The following is a 23,827-nucleotide window of genomic DNA, read 5'->3' as shown; positions in this document are numbered from 1 at the left end:
CAACCATTTTTTAAAAGTTTCATATTCTGTACACCTGAAACCAATATAAAAACAGTTGAAAGAATAAAAAAAGACTCATATTATCCGTATTTTTCAGATGATGTAATTAAAAATTAGAGAAGGTACATAATTTTTATAAGGCCACGTACCTAATACATGATGGGGAGATGAAATCACACTCCAGTGTCTCACTCTAAACGTTCCTGCTCAACTTGTGCTGGGAACCTTTATTCCAGGGGAAATAGTGAGAGCCTAGAGTTCCTTCATTTTCATACTGAATATTGAGAGGTACCCCACACTCCAAACATATACTAGGAGTCCAACAAAATCTTAAAGTATTACAAACTCCATTTTGACCCATTTATTTTAAGTAGTAGTTAGCACACCAAGAGAGTAGAAACCATTGTGCTTCTTACTTTTACCTGAAAAAGTATTGTAATGTCAGTCATTCATGTAGCCACTGTGCTAGTTACCAAGTTGGAATTCCAGTCTTTGAAATTTAGAATGAGAAATCTGCACTTCAGAAAACAATAAGAACATAAATCTTCAGATTTAAATAAAAATTGTTGCACAGAACTTTAGGTTTGGGGTTTTGGAAAAACTCATCTGTTTTAGTTGATCCAATTTTGCTGGGTCCCCTGGTAATTATTGTGGTTGAGGTACTAACACTTTGTGTCAATTTTTTTAGCTCCCTCTGTCGTCTCTGTCTCAGGACAGCAAACTCGTGTATATTCAGCTGTTGTGGGATAACATCAACCTTCATCAGGAACCAGAAGAACCTCTGTATATCTCATGGAGGAATTTTAGTAAGTAAAATAGAATTAAAGGCATAAAATAAACTGGAAACAACCCAAATATCTATCCACAGGTGACTGAATAAGCAAATTGTGGTAGAAGCTATCCATATAGTATAGTACTGTTTAGCAATAAAGAAAAAGGGACTAGAATTAATGTGAAGAGAGAAATAAGTTTTTTATGTTACTTTAAAACTTTTTATTCATTTTTAGTATCTATTCAAGATACTTTCTATTTTACTTCAAATTGATTTGCTGTTGTAACTGACCCATTTAAACTATGTCAGGTCTCCACATGAGATGAAGAGCATTGTTTTGTGATTTTCTGTCAAATACCAATTTGGTTAGATATTTGAAGACTAAAGTCTATATAGTGGAACAGTAATTTGGATGTGTAGGTATATGGCCATAGTTTTAGTTATATGAAAACTAGTCTCAAAGATTCTAGCTCATTTTTAGTCTTTTATATTTAGAATGTACTTTTACAAGGGGTTTAAAGGGTTATCATCCAGTTCAGAAGTCCTGTGAGCCAATAAGAAACCACAAACAACTGAGTAGGTAATTGAGCAAATGATATCAACAGGCAGATCACAGAAGAAACATTAGATGGCTTATACAAACTGTATTGGTTTGCTAGGGCTACCTTAATAGAATACCACAGACTGGGTGGCTTAAACAACAGATATTTCTCACAGTTGTAGAGACTGGCAGTCCAAGATTAGGGTGTTGGCAGTTGTGGTTTCTCCTGAGGCTTCTCTTCTTGGCTTGCAGATGGCTTTTTCCCTGTGTGTACTTTCATTTCCCAGTATCCTCTTTTTTAAACATGTTTTTTTTTTTTTTTAAGATTTTATTTAATTATAGACACTGGGGAAGAGAGTGAGAAAGAGAGGGATAGAAACATCAATGTGTTGTTGTTGCCTCTCACACATCCNTATTTCTCACAGTTGTAGAGACTGGCAGTCCAAGATTCAGGGTGTTGGCAGTTGTGGTTTCTCCTGAGGCTTCTCTTCTTGGCTTGCAGATGGCTTTTTCCCTGTGTGTACTTTCATTTCCCAGTATCCTCTTTTTTAAGCATGTTTTTTTTTTAAAGATTTTATTTAATTATAGACACTGGGGAAGAGAGTGAGAAAGAGAGGGATAGAAACATCAATGTGTTGTTGTTGCCTCTCACACATCCCCTACAGGGGACCTGGCCTGCGACCCAGACACGTGCCCTGACTGGGAATCGAACCAGTGACTCTTTGATTCATAGGCCAGCACTCAGTCCACTGAGCCACACCAGCCAGGACCCTGGTATTCTTTTCTTATAAGGACACCAGTCATATTGGAATAGGGTTCCACCCTAATGACCTCTTTTAACTTTAATTACCTCTTCAAAGAACAGCTCTTCAAATATAGTCACATCAATGATTAGGGTTTTAATATATTAATTTGAGTGGGACATAATTCACTCATAACACAAATATGAAAAAATGCACAATCTCATTTAGTGAAATATAACTTTTTAAAAAACGTTAAATTTTATATATCAGGATGGCAAAATATTTTAACAATATCATTCAATATTGTTGAAGATATGGAGGAAGCAAATACTTTTTTGTACTGTTAGAAGTGTAAAAAAATGCAGTTCTGGAGAACAGTATGGCAAACGTTATCTCAATTTAATTTGTGGATACCCTTTAACTCAGTAATCACAGTAAGACAACTGTCTTGTATAGAAATACAGTGTACAAAGCTGTCTGTACAATGATGCTTACTTCAGGATTATTTATAATGATGCAAAATGGTAAGACCTAACGGGAGAATTGTGAAAAGTTCACACTATAAGATGTTGGCAGCCACAAAAAGAATGAGAGTCATTTGTATGTGGATGTATGAAAGGATGTATGCCCATGCACATTCCACATTCAGTGGGAAAAAAGGCAGGTTGCAGAACAATATTTGGCCTTCTTCCTTCTTTGTAGGATAAAAAAAGAAAAACATATATATGTTTTTAATATATGCAAATAAAAAGGTGTAAAACCATACATCCCAAGCTGTTAACAGTGGCTACTCAAAAGATAAAGGGAAAAGTTCACTAGTTTTTTATAGTTTTATGCTTTCAACAGTCTATCACTACTTTGCAGTTGTTGGAAGAAAAAAAATCTAATGTTTTCCCTTGAAATATGCCAGTCACAAAATTGTGGTTAAATAAAAGTTTTTCTTATCTTTTTTGTTGTTGTCCCAGTTCTGATTTTAAATGGTTTTTAGGCAGGAGCAGAGTACCTTTGAAATCTATGCTAGAAAATAATACAATTAGAGATGCCATTTCTTCAGTCGTTTTCTTGCATGTCTTGTGCTTAGTGAAAGGGCCATGTATGCAGAGTCCCCAGATGCTGAAGGAGTCAAGAGGCCACAATATGATGCAGACAAGTTCAACTAGTTGGTTTAATAGGGATTTACTTACAAAAAGCAGTCCAGGGCAGCAGCAGGACAGAAAAAGGGATCCCCGTACCATTCAACCCCAGACCACCAGTTTTATACCCGCCTAAGACAAAGACCTGCATACTCTGAAGGAATTGCAGGAGTGATTGAGGGAAACAAAGGGACCAGATACTGAAGCTCTGATGCCATGCGAGTTGAAAAATAGGTAATGCTGAGGGCATGTTGCCTGGAAGGAAGGACTATATGGTGAATGAAGGATTAATGATAGTTTGTGATTACCCTGAAGCCTTCGCACACATTCCACAGTCCGTGAGGGAAGAAGGGAAGGAGTACAGGGGTTCAGACAGATTAGTTTTAGAATGAAGTTGGCTTTTTAAGATGAAATCAACCCCATCCACACATATCCTAAAATAGACAAATGATTCAAAATGTTCTGTAATTTTTGGTAGGATGATATTAAGAGCCCTTAACGATGGTCTAGTTCCATTCCTTGATTGGCTGCTTTATATCAAGAATTGGCATATAGTTAAGAATAAAGACATAAAAGAAGTAGCTTTGGCTTGTGAGGCTCAATGGACTGAGTGCTGGGCTGTGAGCCAAAGCCCTTTTGTTTCCTGGTTCTGGTCAGGACACATGCCTGGCTTGTGGGCAGGTCCCCAGTGGGGGATGTGTGAGAGGCAACCACACATTGATGTTTCTCTCTCTTTCTCCTTCCATTCCCCTTTCCCCTCATTTATTCAAAATGAATAAATAAATAACATCTTTTTTAAAAAAAATTAAGTAAGTGATGACTTCTGGAATGGCAGTATGAGGAGTTGCACTACCCACTTCTCAGCAAAACAACCATAACTGGTGAAAATTATTAAAGAAAAAAATGTCTAACAATGTAGAGCAAATGAACAAATATTTATTGAAGAAAATATACTAAATTTCAGTAAAATCATGTGACTCTGTGGCACTTGAATTAGAACTCGATGCTCCTACTTTCCTATCCTGACTAGCTCCCAGTCCAGGGCTTCAGCATCTCCCTGGGAAAGACAATCTGCCAGCCTTCTTATCCTCTCAACTCTGTTACCTCAGAGGTGAATTCCAGGGGAGGTGGAGGCTCATTTCCTCCACCGAGCCCCATTCATTGGGCAGCCACTCTACCTTAGCTGGAAAGCCAAGAGTGTTGAGGTACCAATTGTTCTTACTGCATCTTGCCTACAGGGCAGCAGTTTTATGCCCAAAACGGCAAGCTGAAAAGAGGCTACTGTTCCCACCCAGCACCCTGCTAATAAAGCAGGAGTGTCATTCCAAGAGAAGGGCCACTGTTCTGAGCCCCAGCTTCACAGCAGTGGCTCAGAGATTTTGCCCAGGAGGAGAGGCAGGTCATAAGAATAGAAAGCTCTGTAATTCTCTCCAAAGGAAATGTTTGCATTTGGGACAGAGTGTGGAGAATTTCAAGCCTGAGAACACTCTTGGGTACAGTAAGAGCTTGTGGTGAGAAGGTCAGTATTACCCTGATATGAAAACCAAAGATATCCATGAGAAAAAAAAAAACTACAAATCTGTATCACTTAATGAATGTGGACATAAAAATTCTCAACAAAATATAATACTAGCAAATGAAGTCCAACAATATAGAAAAAGGATTGTACAACCATGACCAAGTGCAATTGAGTTTATCTCAGGAATACTATGTTGGTTTCACATTTGAAAGTCATTGTAGTATACCATATCAACATAATAAAAGACAAAATGTACATGGATCATCTCAGTAGGCATAGTTAAAGCATTTGATGAAATTCATCACCTTTTGCTAAAAACACTCAAGCCTAGAAATAGGGAGGAACTTCCTCAATTTGCTTGTGAGCATCTTGAAAACCCACAGTTTTCTTAATGGTAGAAGACAATATTTTCTCCTAAGTACAGGAACAAGACAGGGTGTGTATTTTTTATCATTCTGTTCAACATTGTGTACTAGAGGTTCTGGCTAGAGCAATTAGACAAGAAGTTAAAATATATTCAAATTGTAAAGGAAGAAGTAAAACTCTCTTTGTAGATCATGTGATCTTAATATTAGAAAACCCTCAGGAATACATACACACAAATATAAAACACAGTAATAAGTCAGCAGAGTTGCCAGACATAATATCAATATACAGAAATCAACTGTATTTCTATACACTTTCAATAAATAATCGAGAAATGAAGTTAGGAAAATAATTACATTTATAATAGTATAAAAAATAAAATTCACAGGGTGAAGGAGTTAAGCATGCTACCCTCTGCAAAAAAAAGTCTCATAGACACAGCAGTATGCTGATTACCAGAGGGAAAGGGGTGGGGGGAAAGGAGGATAAAGGGAATAAATGGTGATCAGAGGAGACTTGACTTGGGGTGGTGAACACACAATACAACATACAGATGATGTATTACAGAATTGTAACCCTGAAATCTATATAAATTCAATAAAAAATAAAATTCATATGAATAAATTCATTAAAAGAAGTACAAAACATACTCTAAAACTTGTCATTGTTGAAAGAAATTAAAGAAGACCTAAGTAAATGGAAAGAAATCTCATGTTTAGAAGAGTTAATATTGTTAAGATGGCAGTACTTCCAAATTAATTGACAGATTCAGCAAAATCCCTATCAAAATTCCAGATGGCTTTTTTACAGAAATTGACAAGCCTACCCTAAAAACCATGTGGATATTCAGGGGATCCCAAATAGCCAAACAATCTTGAAAATTAAGAACAAAGTTGTAGGACTCATACTTCTCAATTTGAAAATTTGCTTCAGAGTTACAGTTATCAAGAAAGTACTGCATAGGGATAGATAATATAGGTCAATGGAATAGAATTGAGTTTCCAAAAATAAACCCTTACATGAATAGTCGGTTGCCTTTCAACGAGAGTTCCAAGACCACAGAACTAGAACAAATGGTGCTGGGACAATGGGAGTAACAGTCAAAAAAAGTTGCATTGGTTTTTCAAATCACACATAAAAATGGACTCAAAATGAATCATAGACCTAACCATAAGAGCTAAAACTGTAGCAGTCTTAGAAGAAAACATATGAGTAAATCTTCATGGTCTTCCTAGATACAATACCCACAAAAGCACAAGCAACAAAATTTAAAAACGATAAACTGGACTTCATCAGAATCAAAAACTGCTGAAAAAGAAACCATCAAAAAAGTGAAATGTCAACCCAGAGAATAGAATAGGGGAAGAGATTTGCAAATAACATAGCTCAAGAGACTGTATGAAGAGTTTTGACAACTCAATAATAAAAGACAAATAACATTTAAAAATGGGGAAAGGATCTTAGTCCATTCAGCATGCTGTAACAAAATACCACAGACTGGGTAGCATAGCTTAAAAAAAAAACATTTATTTCTTACAGTTCTGGAGGCTGGAAGTCCAAGATGGAGGGCACTAGCATGGTCAGTTAAGGGCCCTCTTCTGATTTCAGACTTCTTGTTGTAGCCTCACAGGGCTGGAGGGGTGAGGGATCTCTCTGATGTTTTGTTTTGTTTTTTTAAAGGGCATTAATCTGTTCGTGAGGATTCTGCTCTCATGACTTTATACCTCCCAAAGACCTCATCTCCTAATACTATCACATTGGGCATTACATTTTCAGCCTGTGAATTTGGGGTGGACATGTTCAGACCATTGTAGGATCTGACAGTTCTCAAAAAAAAGATGTACAAATGGCCAGAAGCAAATGAAAAGATGTTCAATATCACTAGATGTCAGGGACATGGAAATCAAAACCACAAAGAGATACCACTTCACACTCACTAGATTGGCTGTAATCAAAAGGACAGACACAAGTGTTGGTGAGGGTATAAAGAATTTGGAACCCTCATACACTGTGGATTGGAATAAAAATAGTGCAGCTGCGCTGGGAAACAGTGTCAGAGTTCCTCAAAGTAGTGGTTACCATGTGACACAGGAAAATCCTATGTCCACATAAAACTTAGTTCTTAGCTGCATTTTTGTTAAAAGCCGACAGGAAACCACCTAAATGTCTATTGGCTGAAGAATGGCTAAAATTTGGTATGTCCATAGAATGAAATATACTTGGCATAAAAATACTGAATGCTGATACATGCTACAGCATGGATGAATTTAAAACATTGTAGAAGAAGCCATTTGCAAAAGAATACAGAAAGTATGACTCCATGTACACAAAATAGCCACAATGGGCAAATCTGTAGACAGAAGGTAGTAGTTACCTAGGGCTGTGGGTTGTGAAGGTAGTAGAGTGACTACTAGTAGGTAGTCACCTACTGATAGGTAGGTGTTGCTTTTGGTCGTGACAAGTTGATTGGGATGGTCGCTCAACTTACAGAATATATTAAAAAGCACTGTTTTGTACAGTTTAAGTGGGTGAATTGAATGGCTTGGGAATTACATCTCAGTAAAGGTGTCATTTTAAAAATTGGATTAAAGGAGAAACAGTGAAGTTGTATATTTGGGTTAGGCTCCAAAATGACAACATAGCATGAAAATCGAATCTGTAGCAAGGTAGAACTAGGATCAAAGTGTATAGCCTTCAATATTCCCTCTTGTATTGTAACAGAATTTTGCTAATTATTTGGTTGAATACACGTGAAGTATTACTAGTTGTCTTTGCTAAGGGGCTCTGTTGTATGAAAAACACAACAGCTTACTTTATGACAGGCACTTAGAATCAGGCTGGATTGGGGGTTACTGGATATGTATTCCTCTCTCAGCTAATGTGGGTGTGAATAAAATTGTATGGTTGCTAAAATTTGTTGCATTATTAAAGTTTTCTTTTTTTCTGGATCAAGCACACATTGTTGGTTTTGTATATTTTTCATGTTAGTATGATTGAATTCTATTTTACTACTGAAGTACTTTTGTAACCTATGACATCTAAATGTTCTTAATAATTCTAGAATTAGCCTTTATCAATTAGGGTTATATTCTGCTGTATGTAATAGAAAATAACAAAACTTAAACACTTAAAGATTATCCTCTCATATTAAAAAACTTATGGAGTAGACACTGCAGGACTGATTAGGCAGCTGCTGTGTCACCAGGGCCCCAGGCTCTTTCTGTTGTGTCTGCTTTTCCATCGGTAAAGGTTGCTTAATGGTCACAAGATGACAGCTGGAGTACAAGGTATTGTACCCCAGCCTCAAACAGGAAGCCCTAAGTTTAGGGAAAAGAGTAAAGGGATGGGTCTCTCCTATCTGAAGAAAAAAGGAAAACTGTTTTAGCTGGTCACATTGCCACATAACTTTACTAGAAAGGCGGTGGGGAGCAATGCTCCATAGAAAGTTAGAAAATGCTAAAACTCTGGAAAAATACTTCTTTAATAATTAGAGTAAACATATTCCTAATTACTGTGTTTTTATTATTAGATTCTGAAAAGAAATTGTCTGTCCTATCAGAAGAACAACAAGCAACAAGCACTTTAGTAGAAACCATCAAGCAGAGTATTCAACATAATGATGTTCTTACACCCATCAACCTGCTTTCACAGCAAATGAAGCCAGACAAGAAAAGACAAAGGTAATAATTCAGTATTTGCTACTCAAAACAATATCATGTTTTTTAAAAATATCTCTAGTTATAAAAGCAGCACACACTCACTGTAGAACATCTTATTGTTTTAAAAGTTTTACCAAAGTGCATATATTCATACTTGAGCAGAAATAAAAGTGCCTCTCTGGAGGAAATAGGTTAAATTTTCAGAGGTAATTCATTCATGTCTAAAGTGTATCGAATCTTCAGGAAACATTACTGCTATTCACTGGAAACCCTCTGTGAATTTAATAACATTGATGTTGTATGTATATTCTACTTGCTCAGGCCCTGTCATACTCACACGCTTTTTCTTTACTTGAGGGATGTTTATTTTGCAGTGGGAGCTTTGGAAAAGCTACACGGAGCATCATCAAAATCAGCATTACTCTCTAATTTTTTGTTCTAACTCCTCAGAAAACAGTTTAATAGCTGAGCCATGAAAACTCATTTTTAAGATTTCATTTGTGACTTTTTATGTCTACAAGCCAAATAAAAGTATTTATCTTTTATTTTTGGATTAGATAGTAAAGAGATCATGCCACCTTTCACATTGTTTGTGTCCAAGGGTTTTAGATTCCTTAGAAATTAATTTGTTACTTTATAAAGTGGCAAAAGATGAGAGAAGACTCTGCTTTTGTGAACAGTAATGTTAAAAATGGTAAGTTAAAGTAAACCAATAAACTATTTTTATTTCTGGTGTAAAGTTTTATGCCCATTGACTTCAATTTGAAATATTCACAGGAAGTAGCTGCAAATATAATTAGAGTTCAGTGTACCCTTCCCCCAGCTTCCCCCAAAGGTGACATCTCATGTAACTGTAGTACACATCAAAACTGGGACATTGACATAGGTATATTACTGTTAGCTAGACCACACCAAAAAAAGCCCACTTTTTTTTATTTTACCATTTAAAAATACCTTCATGTGTCTATTTTTGTACTCTTTGCCCATTAACTTTAAAAATATTTGTTTTGTAGGAGTTTATACAGAGAAATCCTCTTCTTATCATTAGTGTCTCTTGGAAGAGAGAATATTGATATTGGTAAGTTGGTTAATTAGGGATTATTTTGTTGTTTTTTTTTCTAATGTAATTTTTATCTTTTATTTTCTCAATTTTGTTTTCTAAATTTTAAAAACTGTAACTGGTATGGGTAAATATTCCACTTGTCTTCAGAAGGATTTCTACTTCCGAATATACAATTTACACACACACACACACACGTGTATGTGTATGATTTGACCATTTTTAAATGCATGACTCTTTAAGCCATTAACAAATTCCAACTGCATTTTTGAAAATGTCTTTCAGAGGCTTTTGATAATGAATATGGACTTGCATACAATAGTCTACCTTCTGACATCCTTGGAAAGTTGCAGAAAATTGATGTTCCACCAAGTGTCAGTGTGGAATGGTGCAGGAAGTGTTTTGGAACACCTCTCATTTAAACAAAGGATTCACTAGATTTCTGACACACAAAACTGGTGGAATAGATTCAGTGTGGAAACATTCAAGGTTTGTTTCAAATGCTAAGAATTGGTGAAAACTGAAATGAACTCGAGACAATATATGATGAAGTGTAATATGTACTGAATCATCTCATAGTGGAAAAATGCCATTAAAATTCCACAGGGTTTATTTGATGTTGAAAATCTGTAACTTCTGAATGGCTTATCTGCTGAAAACTGTTTGGATTTCTCAGTTTATAGTAGTTTGACTGTGAGACACTATTCATCCTTGGTATTTTGTTTATATTTGAAGCTAATTGGGTTTGGGGAACAGCAAATTAATGTAAACTTGCCTAACCCCAATACAAATGAAATATCTCAATTATAAGGACAACGCTTTGTATATGTGTACATATGTGTGGCTGTGTAGATGTTTATACAGCCATATTGTATTTATTAAAATGTGTAGATTGTCACAATTCTGAAAGGGGTCTATTAAATGACTACTACTAATCTGTAGTCATTTATCTCAAAATTATCTTAAAGTTTGGTGGCAACTGCCTCGCCTGACTTAATATGTATCTTCACCCTTCATATTTTGTATTTTCTTCTTTAATGCATTATATCTTAAATATCCATTTACTTCCATCTTCCCAATACCATGTTAATATGCAACATCTCTAAAATTGGAGTAAATGAGCCAGTCAGTTTAAATTAAATTGGCTTCATAATTCACAAACTCAAAACATGTTTAAAATGCTTGTATATATTACCTTTGCACCTGAAATTGTTCAGGCACAGTAAACAGTCCCTCTTGGTCACTTTTAAAAACCTGTGAGATAAACTTGCACTGCAATTTTATCATTGTATAGTATAATAGATCTGTATGCTTATTTGTGCATTTGTAAATACTGTTTTTTAGGATAAATCAACTAAGTCTTAATACTTTAAAGCTATCGAGCTTGTTGCCAGTAGGTTTAAGAAAATCATGACCTCACATGCCTGTCAGTTATCATGCCTTTTGTTGAAAACACCTCTTAGGTTGTTTCAAGAACAGTAAGATTGCCTTAACTCTGCATGGCTTAAAAAGCCAGCCATTCATTGTGTGGGTGCTTTTATAGTAATTATGCATATGACTAAATCAGTGGATACAAAAAAATGTACTGGTAGTTAACAGCACAAATCTCCCTTCCACTTGGTGTAATCTTTTACATCTCATTACTGTAGCATTCTTTGAATATTTCAGGGTTAATCTGACCTATGCAGAATTCTAGTTTCCATTTACTGTGAAAAGTGCTAAGTGAACTTGTCAGAAATTATGTTCAATTCTTATTACCTTAAAAATGGATCTTTTGCACTATCTCAGAGTATATATTTTTGCAGCCTAAGCCTTGGTACTGGTTTTAATATTTAACACTTAATTGCCCCAACAGAAAGTTTGTAATTATTCTTGCATATAAAGACGGAGGCTGAACGAAAAGAATTGTTTGCTGTGCTTGTTACATTTTTAAGCCTCCTGAAATAAGTAAACTTGAACCTTTGTGATCTTTGTAATTCCAACAGGTTTTCCATTTCTTCTCTGTAGCCTTAAATTCCCACTTGAAAAATAAGCACTGTAATGATCTCCTTAAACATTTTAGATATTTGGCTGTATTGTATCTAATAATAAATTTTCTGATAATTTCTGTAACATTCTAAATTACAGCCATTATATATTGGAAACCTGCAACTACTATAGTCATTTAGAAAACACAAGCTGATTTGTGTTAGAATTATTCAAAGGCTTTTTCTAGCACCTACCACAGAAAGGATACCACTAAAAACTTTTATCAGAAAACCAGATCTCAAATCATTTGAATCTAGAAGACATAGAAAGGTCTAGAATGAGTTATAGCACACTGTATGAAACATTATCATGGCAACTTCTGAAAGCAGTCTTTCAAATTAGTACAGATTTGGGCTAAAACTTTATAGTTTTGGAGTTTGATAGTCTAACTTTAGCTACATTTTCTAGATTAGAACACCTTGTATGGTTAAATAGTGAACCTAAATCTCCCATTATTTGGGTTATTCAGTTGTTGCCCTTTTTCATTTTTGGTACCTAGCAGTAATACAAGATTGAACATGTTTGTAATCTTAACGCTTCAGATATTTTCTAATATCTCAATCTTGTCTAGGCAAGCTTATCTATCCACTTTAGGGAGTGCCCTCAAAATCAGAAAGCAGTGTGGTTCGTATTTTGTGTATTAAATCAACCATGTACATAATGGATAGTAAAGAATTCTAGGCTATATACACCAGACTTACCTTTTGGTGGCTTTAAGTTGCCCCCTATAACTGTAATAGGTCCTTTTTGTTTGGGTTCTTTAAAAATGCTGCATTTCCCCTTTTACTTCTAAGTTCAAGTTTTACATCATCAGTTGCCAATTAAGACTTTTCATGTAATGTAACCAATACCACACATTAAGAGCAATAGGGATTTCCTATTGTCTAAGAATCTTACTTCTCACAGTATAGTCCAGGAACTTGGCCTCACATGGGCATTTGAAAATTTTACTCACCTGTGCTTGAAATGCATCTCATCAAATAAAGTGCCCCTTTTCCTCACCCTGAAAGCCTAATGTGCCTTCTTTTAAGACCCTTCTACCTTACAAAGGAGAGTCTTAACTGCAATTACCAGAGATTAGATATGGCACATTAGAAAAGATATACTTTCTCTTTGTGCATTGATACAAATGTTTAAAGAAGCAGTCAACTCCTTTTCAGAGTATGAAATAGAATAAAAGCATGAACAATTCACTGGAGTTGAAAAGCTTTCTATTAATGTAGTAAATTTGCACTGGTTTTAAAAGCTTTGTGAACTATTTCAAAATGGTATCCGTTAACTGCTTTTAACAAATTTTATCACATGACAAATGCCCATCTTCATAAGGGCACTTTCCATGTATTGTGCATAGATGTTTAAGAAAAAAATGTATGCTTCAAAATAAAGTATATAAAAAAAATAAATAGTTCTACTCATTTATATTTACTGAAAAATGGCCCATATGCCGTATGCTGTATTTTCCTGAGCTACCCAGAAGAGAAACCCTATCCTGGATATCTCCTCTACCATCACAGTATGGGCTTGGTTTCTGAAGTTGAAGGACATCATTTTAAAAAATATTTTATTTATGAGATGGGGAGAGGGAGAGAAACATCAATCAGCTGCCCTCTTACACAGCTCTGACATGTACCCTGACCTGGAATCAAACTGGTGACCACCTTTCAGTTCACAGGCAGCAAGGCCTGAAGGTGAGCCCTGGCTGGTGGGGCTCAAGCCAAGGCTCACCCTCAAGTTTTATGTATCATTAGATTACTTTTTATACAACATCCCCATTTCTCTTGCCCCCAGTCTCTCTCCCTTCATCAAAATCTCTCTCTCTCTCCCCCTTATCTAAATTGTATCATCAGTGAAAACTCAGTAAAGGAGATTTGATGTTTATCCTTTTTTATTTGTTACTGTTAGAAGACCTCATTTTTGGCTGGACTCAGACTTAGAGGTAGAAGCTCTCAGAGAGGACAGCCTACGTCTCTTGGCAATTTGTTCCTGGCGTTTTTCTTTGGCCTCCTAAACAAAACAAAAATCAGTGTTAAAAATGCAAACCTGAGGTGAGGCCTGCCCCCCCCCAACCCCCCATCATCTTAGAACTGACCTTCATCCTCTTAGCCAAAAGTTTGGCATACTCTGCAGCCTCCTCCTTATTTTTCTTAGTACGTTGCTTCTTCAGAGCAATACGCCGACGCTTGTGTTGCAGGACACGTGGAGTAACAAGACGTTGAATCTTAGGTGCTTTGGTTCTAGGTTTCTTACCTAAAAAATTTAGATAATGGCTTGATCACTTCTCAGTTATCTTTGGTTCATTAGGATCCACACCTACATTTTAAAAACTTTAGAAACAGACTCAGACTTGAATTAGTATCTACAAAAACTTATTTGTATGATATCTTTTAAATCAAACTTGACTGTCAACAAAATATAAGATAGGCTAAATATAAGGAAAACTAAGCCCTTATAAAAAGGGACCAGGCTAACTTTACTTATTAGCTGCCAGTGTTTTCCTAATCAATGCATCCAATAAAACAGCTCATTTAAATCATGCCTAATTGGGATCAAAACGAGTTTGGTCAAGCTCCAACCTTTTTTTTCTATTCACTTTGATTTCCTTTCCACAATTATGTTATGAAATATCTTTGTACCATAAGACACAGGGGCATTATTTTAGCAATCTGAAAATGAGGTAAATAAAGCATTATCCCCCCCATCACCATCCCACCATGCTTTTAAAGTCCCATTTAGCTTGAATCTACACTTTCCTGCCAATCCAGAAAACTAAACCATTAACATTAGAATGTGCATCATGTTCTTCACAGAATATCTTCGTTTAGTTTGATTTATAATTCAACATCCTAAGAATTACAGATCTGCTTTAGAGCACAAGTATTTTCAGTTATAATCATTTTAGTTGTGGATACCTTGTGGAAGCAATAAATTACCCAGGCTCAACTGTTCAAGTTCTGCTAAAAGTGAGATGATTTAATATAAAGACAAGAATCATCTTAAAAACACTTGCCAACTAGCACTTACTAATAATAACCCTGATGATATTTCCAAAGGTGTGATTATGGGAGACTCCTGCATATTTTTTTTCAGTATTAGCTTCATGAGGCTAAAACTATACATGAAAACCGAAACCCAACCATTTTTCCCCCTCAGATTTGCCAGGAAAACCCAACCTGAACTAACATACTACTCATTCTATTGAATGTAAATATTCATACATGTCACTATGGAATTATTAGTGATACAAAGCACTGCAGTAACTGCTCTGGTGAGAACACCCATTCCCTAGTATTCTTAATACAGACCTTTTCTAACTTCTAATTTTCACAATTGTTACTATTATCCACATCCCAGTGATGAAGAACATGAGGATCGGAAGTTAAAGCAAGCTGATAAAAGCATTATCTCTTTTGTAAAACAAAAAATTAGAACCCCTGATATGAAAGAGCAAAAATACATGGGGGTTAAGATAGCATACTCAATCAGAGCCATAGAATTTTCTGTCATTCTTCCAACTCTTAACCCAAGAGCAATGCACTTATTGTCTGGTAAGCTACCTTTGGATAAACTTACACATCAATGACTAACAGAAAATTTAAAAACAAAAACAAAAAAACATCACCATTGTGGCACCCCAGATAGAAGGCATTGGATGTAATGAGAATGAATGCTAACTGCCCATCCTGACCCTCTTGGATATTTTCCTAAAACCTCCAGGTAAGTTGTGGGCACAGATTTTATTTTCCAACGAGCACTCAAAACACTAGTGACAAATTACTGAAACTTAAACAAGCCCGCAATTCATAATCTCCCTTACCTTCCTTGTTTAGGGGCTTTCTCACAACATATTGGCGGACATCATCTTCTTTAGAGAGGTTGAAAAGTTTGCGGATTCTGCTAGCTCTTTTGGGCCCCAGGCGACGAGGCACAGTAGTATCAGTGAGACCAGGAATATCTTTCTCCCCTAAAAGATGTGAACAAAGACATTTTAATTCAACTTCCTTACAAAGAATCCCAAGTTGTCTACACAATGATAAAAACAAACCAACTCCACTGGTCAAACTATGGCAAATGAAAAAGCATTTGGACAGTCTTCAGTCAGTGTCAGCGATAACTGAATTCAAGAACACAAGTTTCACCTTTTTTTACAATGACCAAGTTGAGAACACTGAGGTTGGCATCCACAATGCAACCCCGAACGGATTTGCGCTTTCGCTCTCCAGTCCTCCTTGGTCGGTAACAGGAATGCCCCTTGCTCAGCAACAGGCGGACCCGGCCATGAGTCAAAACACCCTGCTTCATGGGGAAACCTTGTTTGTCGTTCCCACCACTGATTCGAACCACATAACCCTGTAGACAATACAATGATAGATTATAAAATACAATTTGAAACTTCTCAACATAAACTTTTCTCCAGCCACTCAGTTTTGTCTACATTTCCAATTTGCCAAGTTCAATGAGCAGATTCTTTTCAGTCAGTACATGTTTCTAACCTATGTTTTACTAAACATTTAACAATAGGCAATATTAGTATCAACAAACAGCAAATAAATCAGAAACACCCCTCCCTGGCACTTTTAATGACACCCTTTGGAGACTTTTAGCAGGCTAAGCAAACACTTGTTTTCTCATGTGTTCAACGAAACCCTGCCAGGTGATAAGTTTACCTTACAGGATGACATCTGCAAGCAACTTACCCAAGTTCAGCAGACAGAACCCGGAGTTTGAAACCCATTACACATACTAATTACTAAGGCGTTAAGTACCCCTCTCAAATACCTTCAACAATTCAATTCGGTAGTTAATTTTTACCTTCCATTCTTCACCCAGAGCGTCAGCAGCAACTTCAGTGGCCATACGCTTCTCATAGAAAGTACGAAGTTTGCGTTCATCATCCACTTCAATGAGTTTCTGACAGCCAGTGGCTGGGAAAGAGATGTTCAGCTAAGGATTAAGATGGGGGTGGGGGGAAAAAAAACTTTAGGAAAACTACAAAACCACCTACGAAGAAAGGTATTGCAAAAAGTCTTCCATGCCACCCCACACACAATCTGTGTAAAGTCATCAATTTTATTCACCATAAAGCACGTGCGTGCATAATAACGCGCAACAAGCACCGAGGTAAAAATAGGAGTTTTATTAAGTAGACCCTGCAAAATGACTCCGGGGGCAAAGGGTGCTTCGCGGCCGCTCATCCTCTCGGAGTAAGGAGCCCAAACTACGGCAGGGCCGCAACCGCCCCGGCGAGGCCCAAGGCTGCCGCCACCATTGCGCTCCCGGGCTAGCCCAGCTCCAGCCGCAATCGCTCACCATCCGCTCTCTCAAGGAGCTCTGGCTCCAAAAGCGAGAGCTTTCTTTTACCTCAGAGCCTTCTCTACCTAGAGCCAGGCTCTTGGAGAGCTACAACTGCGGCAACGCCGTGTACTGGGGTTCGATTCCCGTTCCCCAAACCTAACCCACAACTGACATTTCTTCCTACCTTCATCTTGAAGCAGCCAACCGCCTCCCAGACGCCACGGAAAAGAGGACTGGCTTCCGCTTAGTCCAGATCACATAGTCACTTCCAGTTCTCGCGAGACAGGCAAAGACAGGGTACCGGAAATGATCGAGTGTAGACGGCACTTCCGAGGGAGGGGTTAATCTGAGTTAGGGAAGTGCACTCGGCAGTCTGAGCTACACGAGTGGACGAGCTTTAGCGTGGCGGCTAGTTTAGTCCTGAAGGTTTGATTCTCCCTTGCCTCATCTTTTCTGCATTATTGTTGGCTAGGTTAGGGCCGCAACTCTGTTTCGGACACTGCTACCAAACAAGGAGGGCGGGACCAGAGTGCGGCTCTCCTGGGTTCTTTTTTACCTCGCACTCGGAAGACTTCCGGTTGGGTAGCTTACCTTGCCCTAGTACCGGCCGTTCCCTGCTAGACACTCCGATAGCCCTAATTTGTTTTCTCCTTAAATACTCTTATTATCAGTTTGCCCTCCAGCAACTCTGTAATCATTGTTGCACTGTCACAGAATGACACTCTCAGCCACCTGTCGCGCCAGCCAGTAATCACAATTACCCAAAGTCCAGGCCACAATAGATGCCCACTAAGTAGTCTCCTTGTTTTGTCTTGCCTCTGCGATCTTTTTAAAACGCAAAATTATATCACTACTTTGCTGGATATGAACCATTTATTTTCCTTAAATTAAAAGCTTTCTAAACTCCTTATCCCGCCGCTACAAGCTTTCCACAGTCCCAAACTCACCTATTGCCATTGGTTAATGCCATGAAGATCTTTAGGATTAGATGTCCCTCCTAAGAGAGGTCTTTCCTGACTACACTGTCTCAAATAGTGTCCCTCTCATTCTCTGGCGGAGCACTGTTTTCCTGTATAGGACTAATCATTATATATCAATGAGTTGTTTATGGTCTGTCTCCTCTGCCAGATGAAAAATTAAGCCAGAGCTTATGTTTTACCTTTACCATGGTATGTATACCAGGACACAGCAAAGCGCATAGCACATAATTATGTGCTTGGTAAGTATTTTTAAATGACTATAACCCTAGCTCTGAGTCTACTAGAGTTTGGTATAGAATGGTGCCAGCCATCAGAGGGAGAATAAGTGAAATGTATTACTGTAACTCTCGACTCAGCAATGGTGCAACTCTTAATTGTACAGAAAGATGTGGGAAAGATATGGTTCATTTGACAGTTCTCCTGAACATTTCTGGGAGAACAGAATGAGAACCCAGGTGATCTAAATAATTTTTACTTTCCAAGATTGTTACATCTCATCTTCCACTGTAGTACCACAACATTTTGCATTTAGGCCTGCTTCACATTCAAAGTTGAAAGATTCCATTAAATCCTGATGGATCATCTGCCATTAAAATACAGGATGTCGGTGAAATAATGCATTTAAAACCTGTATATATAATTTTTTGTTGTGAAATTGACACAATGAAAGTCATTTTTAAGTGAAAAGTTCAGTGGTGTTTAGTATATTTACAGAGTTGTGCCACCACCTCTGTCTAGCTCCAAAACATTTCATCATGCCCAAATGAAACCCTGAACCTATTCAGCATCAGCTTCCCATTCCCTTCTTTCATCAGCCCCTGGCAACCACAATCTGTGTTCTGTCTCTATGATCTAATTATTCCTTACATTTCATATAGGAATTACTCAATATGTGAACTTTATGTCTGGCTTCTAATGTTTTTTAAGTTTATCCATGTTGTAGCATGCATCAATACTTCATTCTTTTTATGACTGAACAAAATCCACTATATATGGACCACAATTTTTTTTATCCTTTTATCCATTGATGGACTTTTGGGCTGTTTCCAACTTTTGGCTGTTGTGAATATTGCTCGTATGTTTGAGTGCTTGTTTTCAGTTCTTTGGGATATATACCTTGGATGGGAATTGCTGAGTCAGTCATATGGTAATTCTGTGTTGAACACTTGGAGGAACCGCCTAATTATTTTCACACATGTTGAACTCTATTAATTCTCACCAGCAGTATATGACAGTTCCAGTTTCTTGACGTCCTGCTCAACACTTGTAAGTTTATTTTCTCTCTCTTTTTTATTTTATTTTTTTTTCCTTTTTGAAATTTATTTTTTATTTATTGATTTTTAGAGATAGAAACATTAATTTGTTGTTCCACTTATGCATTAATTGGTTGATTCTTTTTTAAGATTTTATTCATTTACTTTTAAAGAGGGGAAGGGGATGAGAGAGAGAAACATCAGTGTTCAAGAGATACATGGATTGGGGGGTGGGATGGGATGGGAGTAATAGACAGAAAACTGTACTTGAAAAATAATTAAATAAATTTTTAAAAAAAGAGAGAGATACATGGATTGGTTGTCTCTTGCACCTGGGACCTGGACTGCAGCCCAAGCATTTGCCTTGACTAGAAATTGAACTGGTTCACAGGCCAGTGCTCAGTCCACTGAGCCACATCAGCCAGGGCTCATTGGTTGATTCTGTATGTGTCCTGACCAGGGATCGAACGCACAACCTTGATGTATTGGGACAATGCTCTAACCAACTGAGCTGCCCAGCCAGGGTCTGTACAGTATTTCTGTAGGATAAATTTTTGGAAGTGTAGGTTATAACCTGTATGCATTTAAAAATTTAAGAGCGAGCCCTGGCCTGGTGGCTCAGTTGGTTGGAGCACCATCCCATACACCAGAAAGGTGCAGGTCCCATCCCTGTCAGGACACATACTTAGGTTGCAGATTCAATCCCCAGTTGAGGCATGTACGGGAGGCAAACAATCGATATCTCTTTCTTTCCCTCTCTCTCCCTTCCTCTAAATTGATAAACATATTCTCTAGTGAGGATTAAAATAAATTTTTATTATTTTATTTTATTTTTTTTATTTTTTGCTGACACAGGATAAATTTTTTTTAAAATATAGTTTATTGATTATACCATTACAGTTGTTCTATTCCCCCCTTCTTTCCCCTCCACCTGCACCCTCCCTCCCCTACCCTTCTCCCCCCTTAGTTTATAACCACGTGTCTCAACTTCTTTAGATTCTATATTTCCCCTGCTATTCTCGCCCTCCCCCCATCTATTTTCTACCTACCATCTATGCTATTTTCTGTGCCTTCTCCCCCCTTCTCCTCCTCCCACCCCCCTGTTTCTAACCCTCCATGTGTTCTTCATTTCTATGGTTCCACTCCTGATCTAGCTGTCCTCTTGGTTTGCTTTTGTTTTAGGTGTGGTTGTTAATAACTGTGTGTTTGCTGTCCTTTCACTGTTGACATTTTTCATCATCTCTTTCTTATATAAGTCCCTTTAGTATTTCATATAATAAGGGCTTGGTGATGATGAACTCCTTGAACTTGACCTTGTCTGAGAAGCACTTTATCTGTCCTTCCATTCTAAATGAAAGTTTTGCTGGATAAAGCAATCTTGGTTGTAGGTCTTTGGATTTCATGACTTGGAATACTTCTTTCCAGCTCCTTCTTGCCTGCAAGGTCTCTTGAGAAATCCGCTGACAGTCTGATGGGTACTCCTTTGTAGGTGACTGTCCCCTTATCCCTTGATGCTTCTAGGATTCTCTCCTTCATTTTGGTCTTGGCTAATGTAATTATGATGTGCCTTGGTGTGCTCCTTCTTCTTTGGCACTCTCTGAGCTTCCTGGATTTCCTGGAAGTCTACTTCCTTTGCCAGACTGGGGAAGTTCTCCTTTATTATTTGTTCAAATAAGTTTTCCACTTGTGGCTGTTTCTTTCCCCCTTCTGGTACCCCTATAATCCGGATGTTGGAACGTTTAGAGATGTCCTGGAGGTTCCTAAGCCTCTCCTCATTTTTTTGAATTCTTGTTTCTTTACTATTTTCTGGTTGGATGTTTCGTTCTTCCTTCTCGTCTGCTCCCTTGATTTGAGTCCCATTTTTCTTTCCATCGCTATTGGTTTCCTGGACCTCTCCCTTCATTTCAATTAGTTTAGCCTTCATATGTTCCTCTAATTTGTGACTCAGTTCCTCTAATTTGTGACTGTACTCTACCAATTCTGTGAGCATCCTGATAAATAGTGTTTTAAATTGGGCTTCTGAGAGGCTGGCAATCTGTTGGTCGCTTAGAGTTATTGGCTCTGGGACTTTGAGTTCTTCTTGTGCCATCTTTTGGGCTGTTTGTGCCTGTTCCGTAGCAGCATCGGAGCCCTAGGTCTTCACCGGAGCAGGGCAACTCAGTTGCTGGGTTGCGACGCTGTATGCGGGGGCGGGGTCAAAGAGGAACAATGGCGTCCCATCTGCCGTCTCCTGTCATGGCCCCCACAGGTGCGGCAGCTGCCACCATCACCAGGCCCGTGCGTTTTGTCCCACTGCACGCGAGTGTGCCACCGCCGGCAGCCCTCGCCCCCTGGGGCCTGCGTGGTCCATTTCACTGTGTGCGAATGTGCAACCACGGTCAATCTGCCCCACACCCTGACTGGGTCCAGGCCACTTGCGCGCCTAGGTTAGGGGATCTGTCCTGCCCGACCCTGCTCTGCTGCTCGCTCCGCCCCTCTTACCGTCCAAGTTGAATGGTTAGTTGTTGTCGGACTTCTGTATAATTCAATTTTCTGTTCTTTGGCTGTGTCTTTGTTCTCCAAACCTTTGTTGTATTCAAACTTGGTTGTGGGAAAAGGCACAGTGTTTCCACCTATGCCTCCATCTTGGCGGAAGTCCTGTTTTTCTTTTCTTTTAGGTTCGGTTAATAACTGTGAGTTTGTTGTCATTTTACTGTTCATATTTTTTATCTTCTTTTTCTTAGATAAGTCCCTTTAACATTTCATATAATAAGGGTTGGATGATGATGAACTCCTTGAACTTGACCTTGTCTGGGAAGCCCTTTATCTGCCCTTCCATTCTAAATGAAAGCTTTGCTGGATAGAGTATCTTGGATGCAGGTCCTTGCCTTTCATGACTTCAAATACTTCTTTCCAGCCCCTTGCCTATAAGGTTTCTTTTGAGAAATCAGCTGATAGTCTAATGGGAACTCCTTTGTAGGTAACTGCCTCCTTCCTCTTGCTGCTTTCCTCTCCTTTTCTTTCATCTTGGGTAATGTAATTATGATGTGCCTTGGTGTGTTCTTCCTTGGGTCCAACTTCTATGGGACTCTCTGAGCTTCCTGGACTTCCTGAAAATCTATTTCTTTTGTCAGATTAGGGAAATTCTCCTTCTCTATTTGTTCACATAGGTTTTCCATTTTTGCTCTTCCCTTTCTCCTGGCGCTCCCTATGATTTGGATGTTGGAATATTTAAAGATGTCCTGCAGGTTCCTAAGCCTCTCCTCATTTTTTTGAATTCTTGTTTCTTCATTCTGTTATGGTTGAATGTTTCTTTCTTCCTTCTGCTCCAAACCATTTATTTGAGTCCTGGTTTCCTTCCCATCACTGTTGGTTCCCTGTAGATTTTTCTTTATGTCATATAATGCAACCTTCATTGCTGCCTGGATCTTTTTTTTTAAGATTTTATTTATTTATTTTTAGAGAGGAAGGGAAGGAGAGAAAGGGAGAAATATCAATGTACGGTTGCTTCTCGTGAGTCCCCTGCTGGGAACTGGCCCGTGACCCAGGCATGTGCCCTGACTGGGAATCGAACTGGGATCGTGTGGTTTGCAGGCCCGCGCTCAATCCACTGAGCTACACCTGCCAGGGCTGCCTGGATCTTTTTACGCTGTTAAAGGTACCCAGTGAGTTCCTGAAGCATCCTGATAACCAGTGTTTGGAACCATGTGTCTGATAGGTTGGCTAGCTCTTTGTTGCTGATTTGTATTTTTTCTGGAGCTTTGATCTGTTTTTTCATTTAGGCCATTTTTTTTTTTTTTTGTCTCTGCTCACCTGTTATGTGTAACGGGCAAAGCCTTGGGTGTTTACCAGGGTAGGGCAACCCACATAGCTGTATTGTGATGCTGTATGTGGGGGAGGGGTTCGAGAGTGAACAGTACTGCTTGCCTCACTCTCTGCTGCTTTTTGGTCACTTCCCTGGCTACCCACAGGGAAGGTGCTGGACTCTTCTGGTGCTGATTTCTGGATGGGTGGGCTTATGTACATCCTAGAACATATACATTGTGTATGTTCTACTCTCCAATGAACTCTCCTTTGAGGCTGGGAGTTTCTCCTGCTGCTGCCTCAGCCCCAAGGGGTGTTTTCACTCAAAGGCTTTGAGGCTTTATTTCCCCTCGCTGGAACCCTGGGTTGTGTGGTCTGTTTTGCTTCCTAGTCGTTCCTCCTGGTTTATCTGCATGTGAATATGGGACTGCCCAGTCTGCAAGGCACCACCTGGCCTGGTCCACCAGACACCACCTTGCCTGCCCCTGTCCTCCAGCTGCTGCCTTGCTGTGAGTCCTCTCTGCCCTTCCTACTGGTCTAGATGAATGTGTCTTCTTTAACTCCTTGGTTGTGAGACTTCCTTACAGTTGGATTCTCTGTCAGTTCTGGTTGTTTTTTGTTTTTAAATTTGTTGTTGTCCTTGTTTTGGTTGTGTAAGGAGGTACAGTGTGTCTGTTTATGCCTCCATCTTGGCTGGA

The 23,827-nt window shown here is 38.4% G+C and overlaps 2 protein-coding genes across 7 annotated transcripts in view; one reads left to right on the top strand and one right to left on the bottom strand.

The window, feature by feature from the left end:
* DENND4C (DENN domain containing 4C) overlaps nucleotides 1-13,011 on the top strand; it is a 129,828-nt gene extending 116,817 nt beyond the window's left edge. For all 5 annotated transcript variants that reach the window (XM_037061907.1, XM_037061908.1, XM_037061903.1 and 2 more), the window contains 4 exons: nucleotides 689-806; nucleotides 8,604-8,754; nucleotides 9,747-9,811; nucleotides 10,079-13,011. In XM_037061907.1, the coding sequence (XP_036917802.1) occupies nucleotides 689-806; nucleotides 8,604-8,754; nucleotides 9,747-9,811; nucleotides 10,079-10,215 (471 nt within the window). In that variant the 3' untranslated portion in view covers nucleotides 10,216-13,011. The remainder of the gene's footprint in view (nucleotides 1-688; nucleotides 807-8,603; nucleotides 8,755-9,746; nucleotides 9,812-10,078) is intronic.
* A 677-nt stretch (nucleotides 13,012-13,688) lies between these two features.
* On the bottom strand, nucleotides 13,689-17,403 carry RPS6 (ribosomal protein S6). Of its 2 annotated transcripts, none has more exons than XM_037061901.1 (6): nucleotides 17,298-17,403; nucleotides 16,631-16,762; nucleotides 15,958-16,168; nucleotides 15,636-15,782; nucleotides 13,911-14,068; nucleotides 13,689-13,825 (listed from the first exon to the last, which is right to left on the bottom strand). In XM_037061901.1, exons 1-6 carry the CDS (start codon nucleotides 17,301-17,303, stop codon nucleotides 13,730-13,732), a joined length of 750 nt encoding a protein of 249 aa, XP_036917796.1. In that variant the 5' UTR covers nucleotides 17,304-17,403; the 3' UTR covers nucleotides 13,689-13,729. The 2 variants fall into 2 exon arrangements, with proteins under 2 accessions (XP_036917796.1, XP_036917797.1); XM_037061902.1 differs by lacking the exon at nucleotides 17,298-17,403 and adding an exon at nucleotides 17,180-17,257.
* Nucleotides 17,404-23,827: the final 6,424 nt, after the last annotated feature.

Source organism: Sturnira hondurensis, unplaced genomic scaffold (genome assembly GCF_014824575.4).
Source record: "Sturnira hondurensis isolate 20B ecotype Veracruz unplaced genomic scaffold, ASM1482457v3 Scaffold0013559, whole genome shotgun sequence".
In the NCBI taxonomy this organism is placed as follows: domain Eukaryota; kingdom Metazoa; phylum Chordata; class Mammalia; order Chiroptera; family Phyllostomidae; genus Sturnira; species Sturnira hondurensis.
The sequence above is the reverse complement of the archived record's forward strand: the minus strand, read 5'-3'. Positions and strand labels throughout refer to the sequence as shown.

Coding starts and splice junctions, on each gene's coding strand:
- RPS6 (XM_037061901.1), bottom strand. Junction 16,169..16,630: donor CTCTGGGTGAAGAATGGAAG/GTAAAAATTAAC, acceptor TATTGTCTACAG/GGTTATGTGGTTCGAATCAG. Junction 14,069..15,635: donor AAAGCCCCTAAACAAGGAAG/GTAAGGGAGATT, acceptor TAAATTTTTTAG/GTAAGAAACCTAGAACCAAA.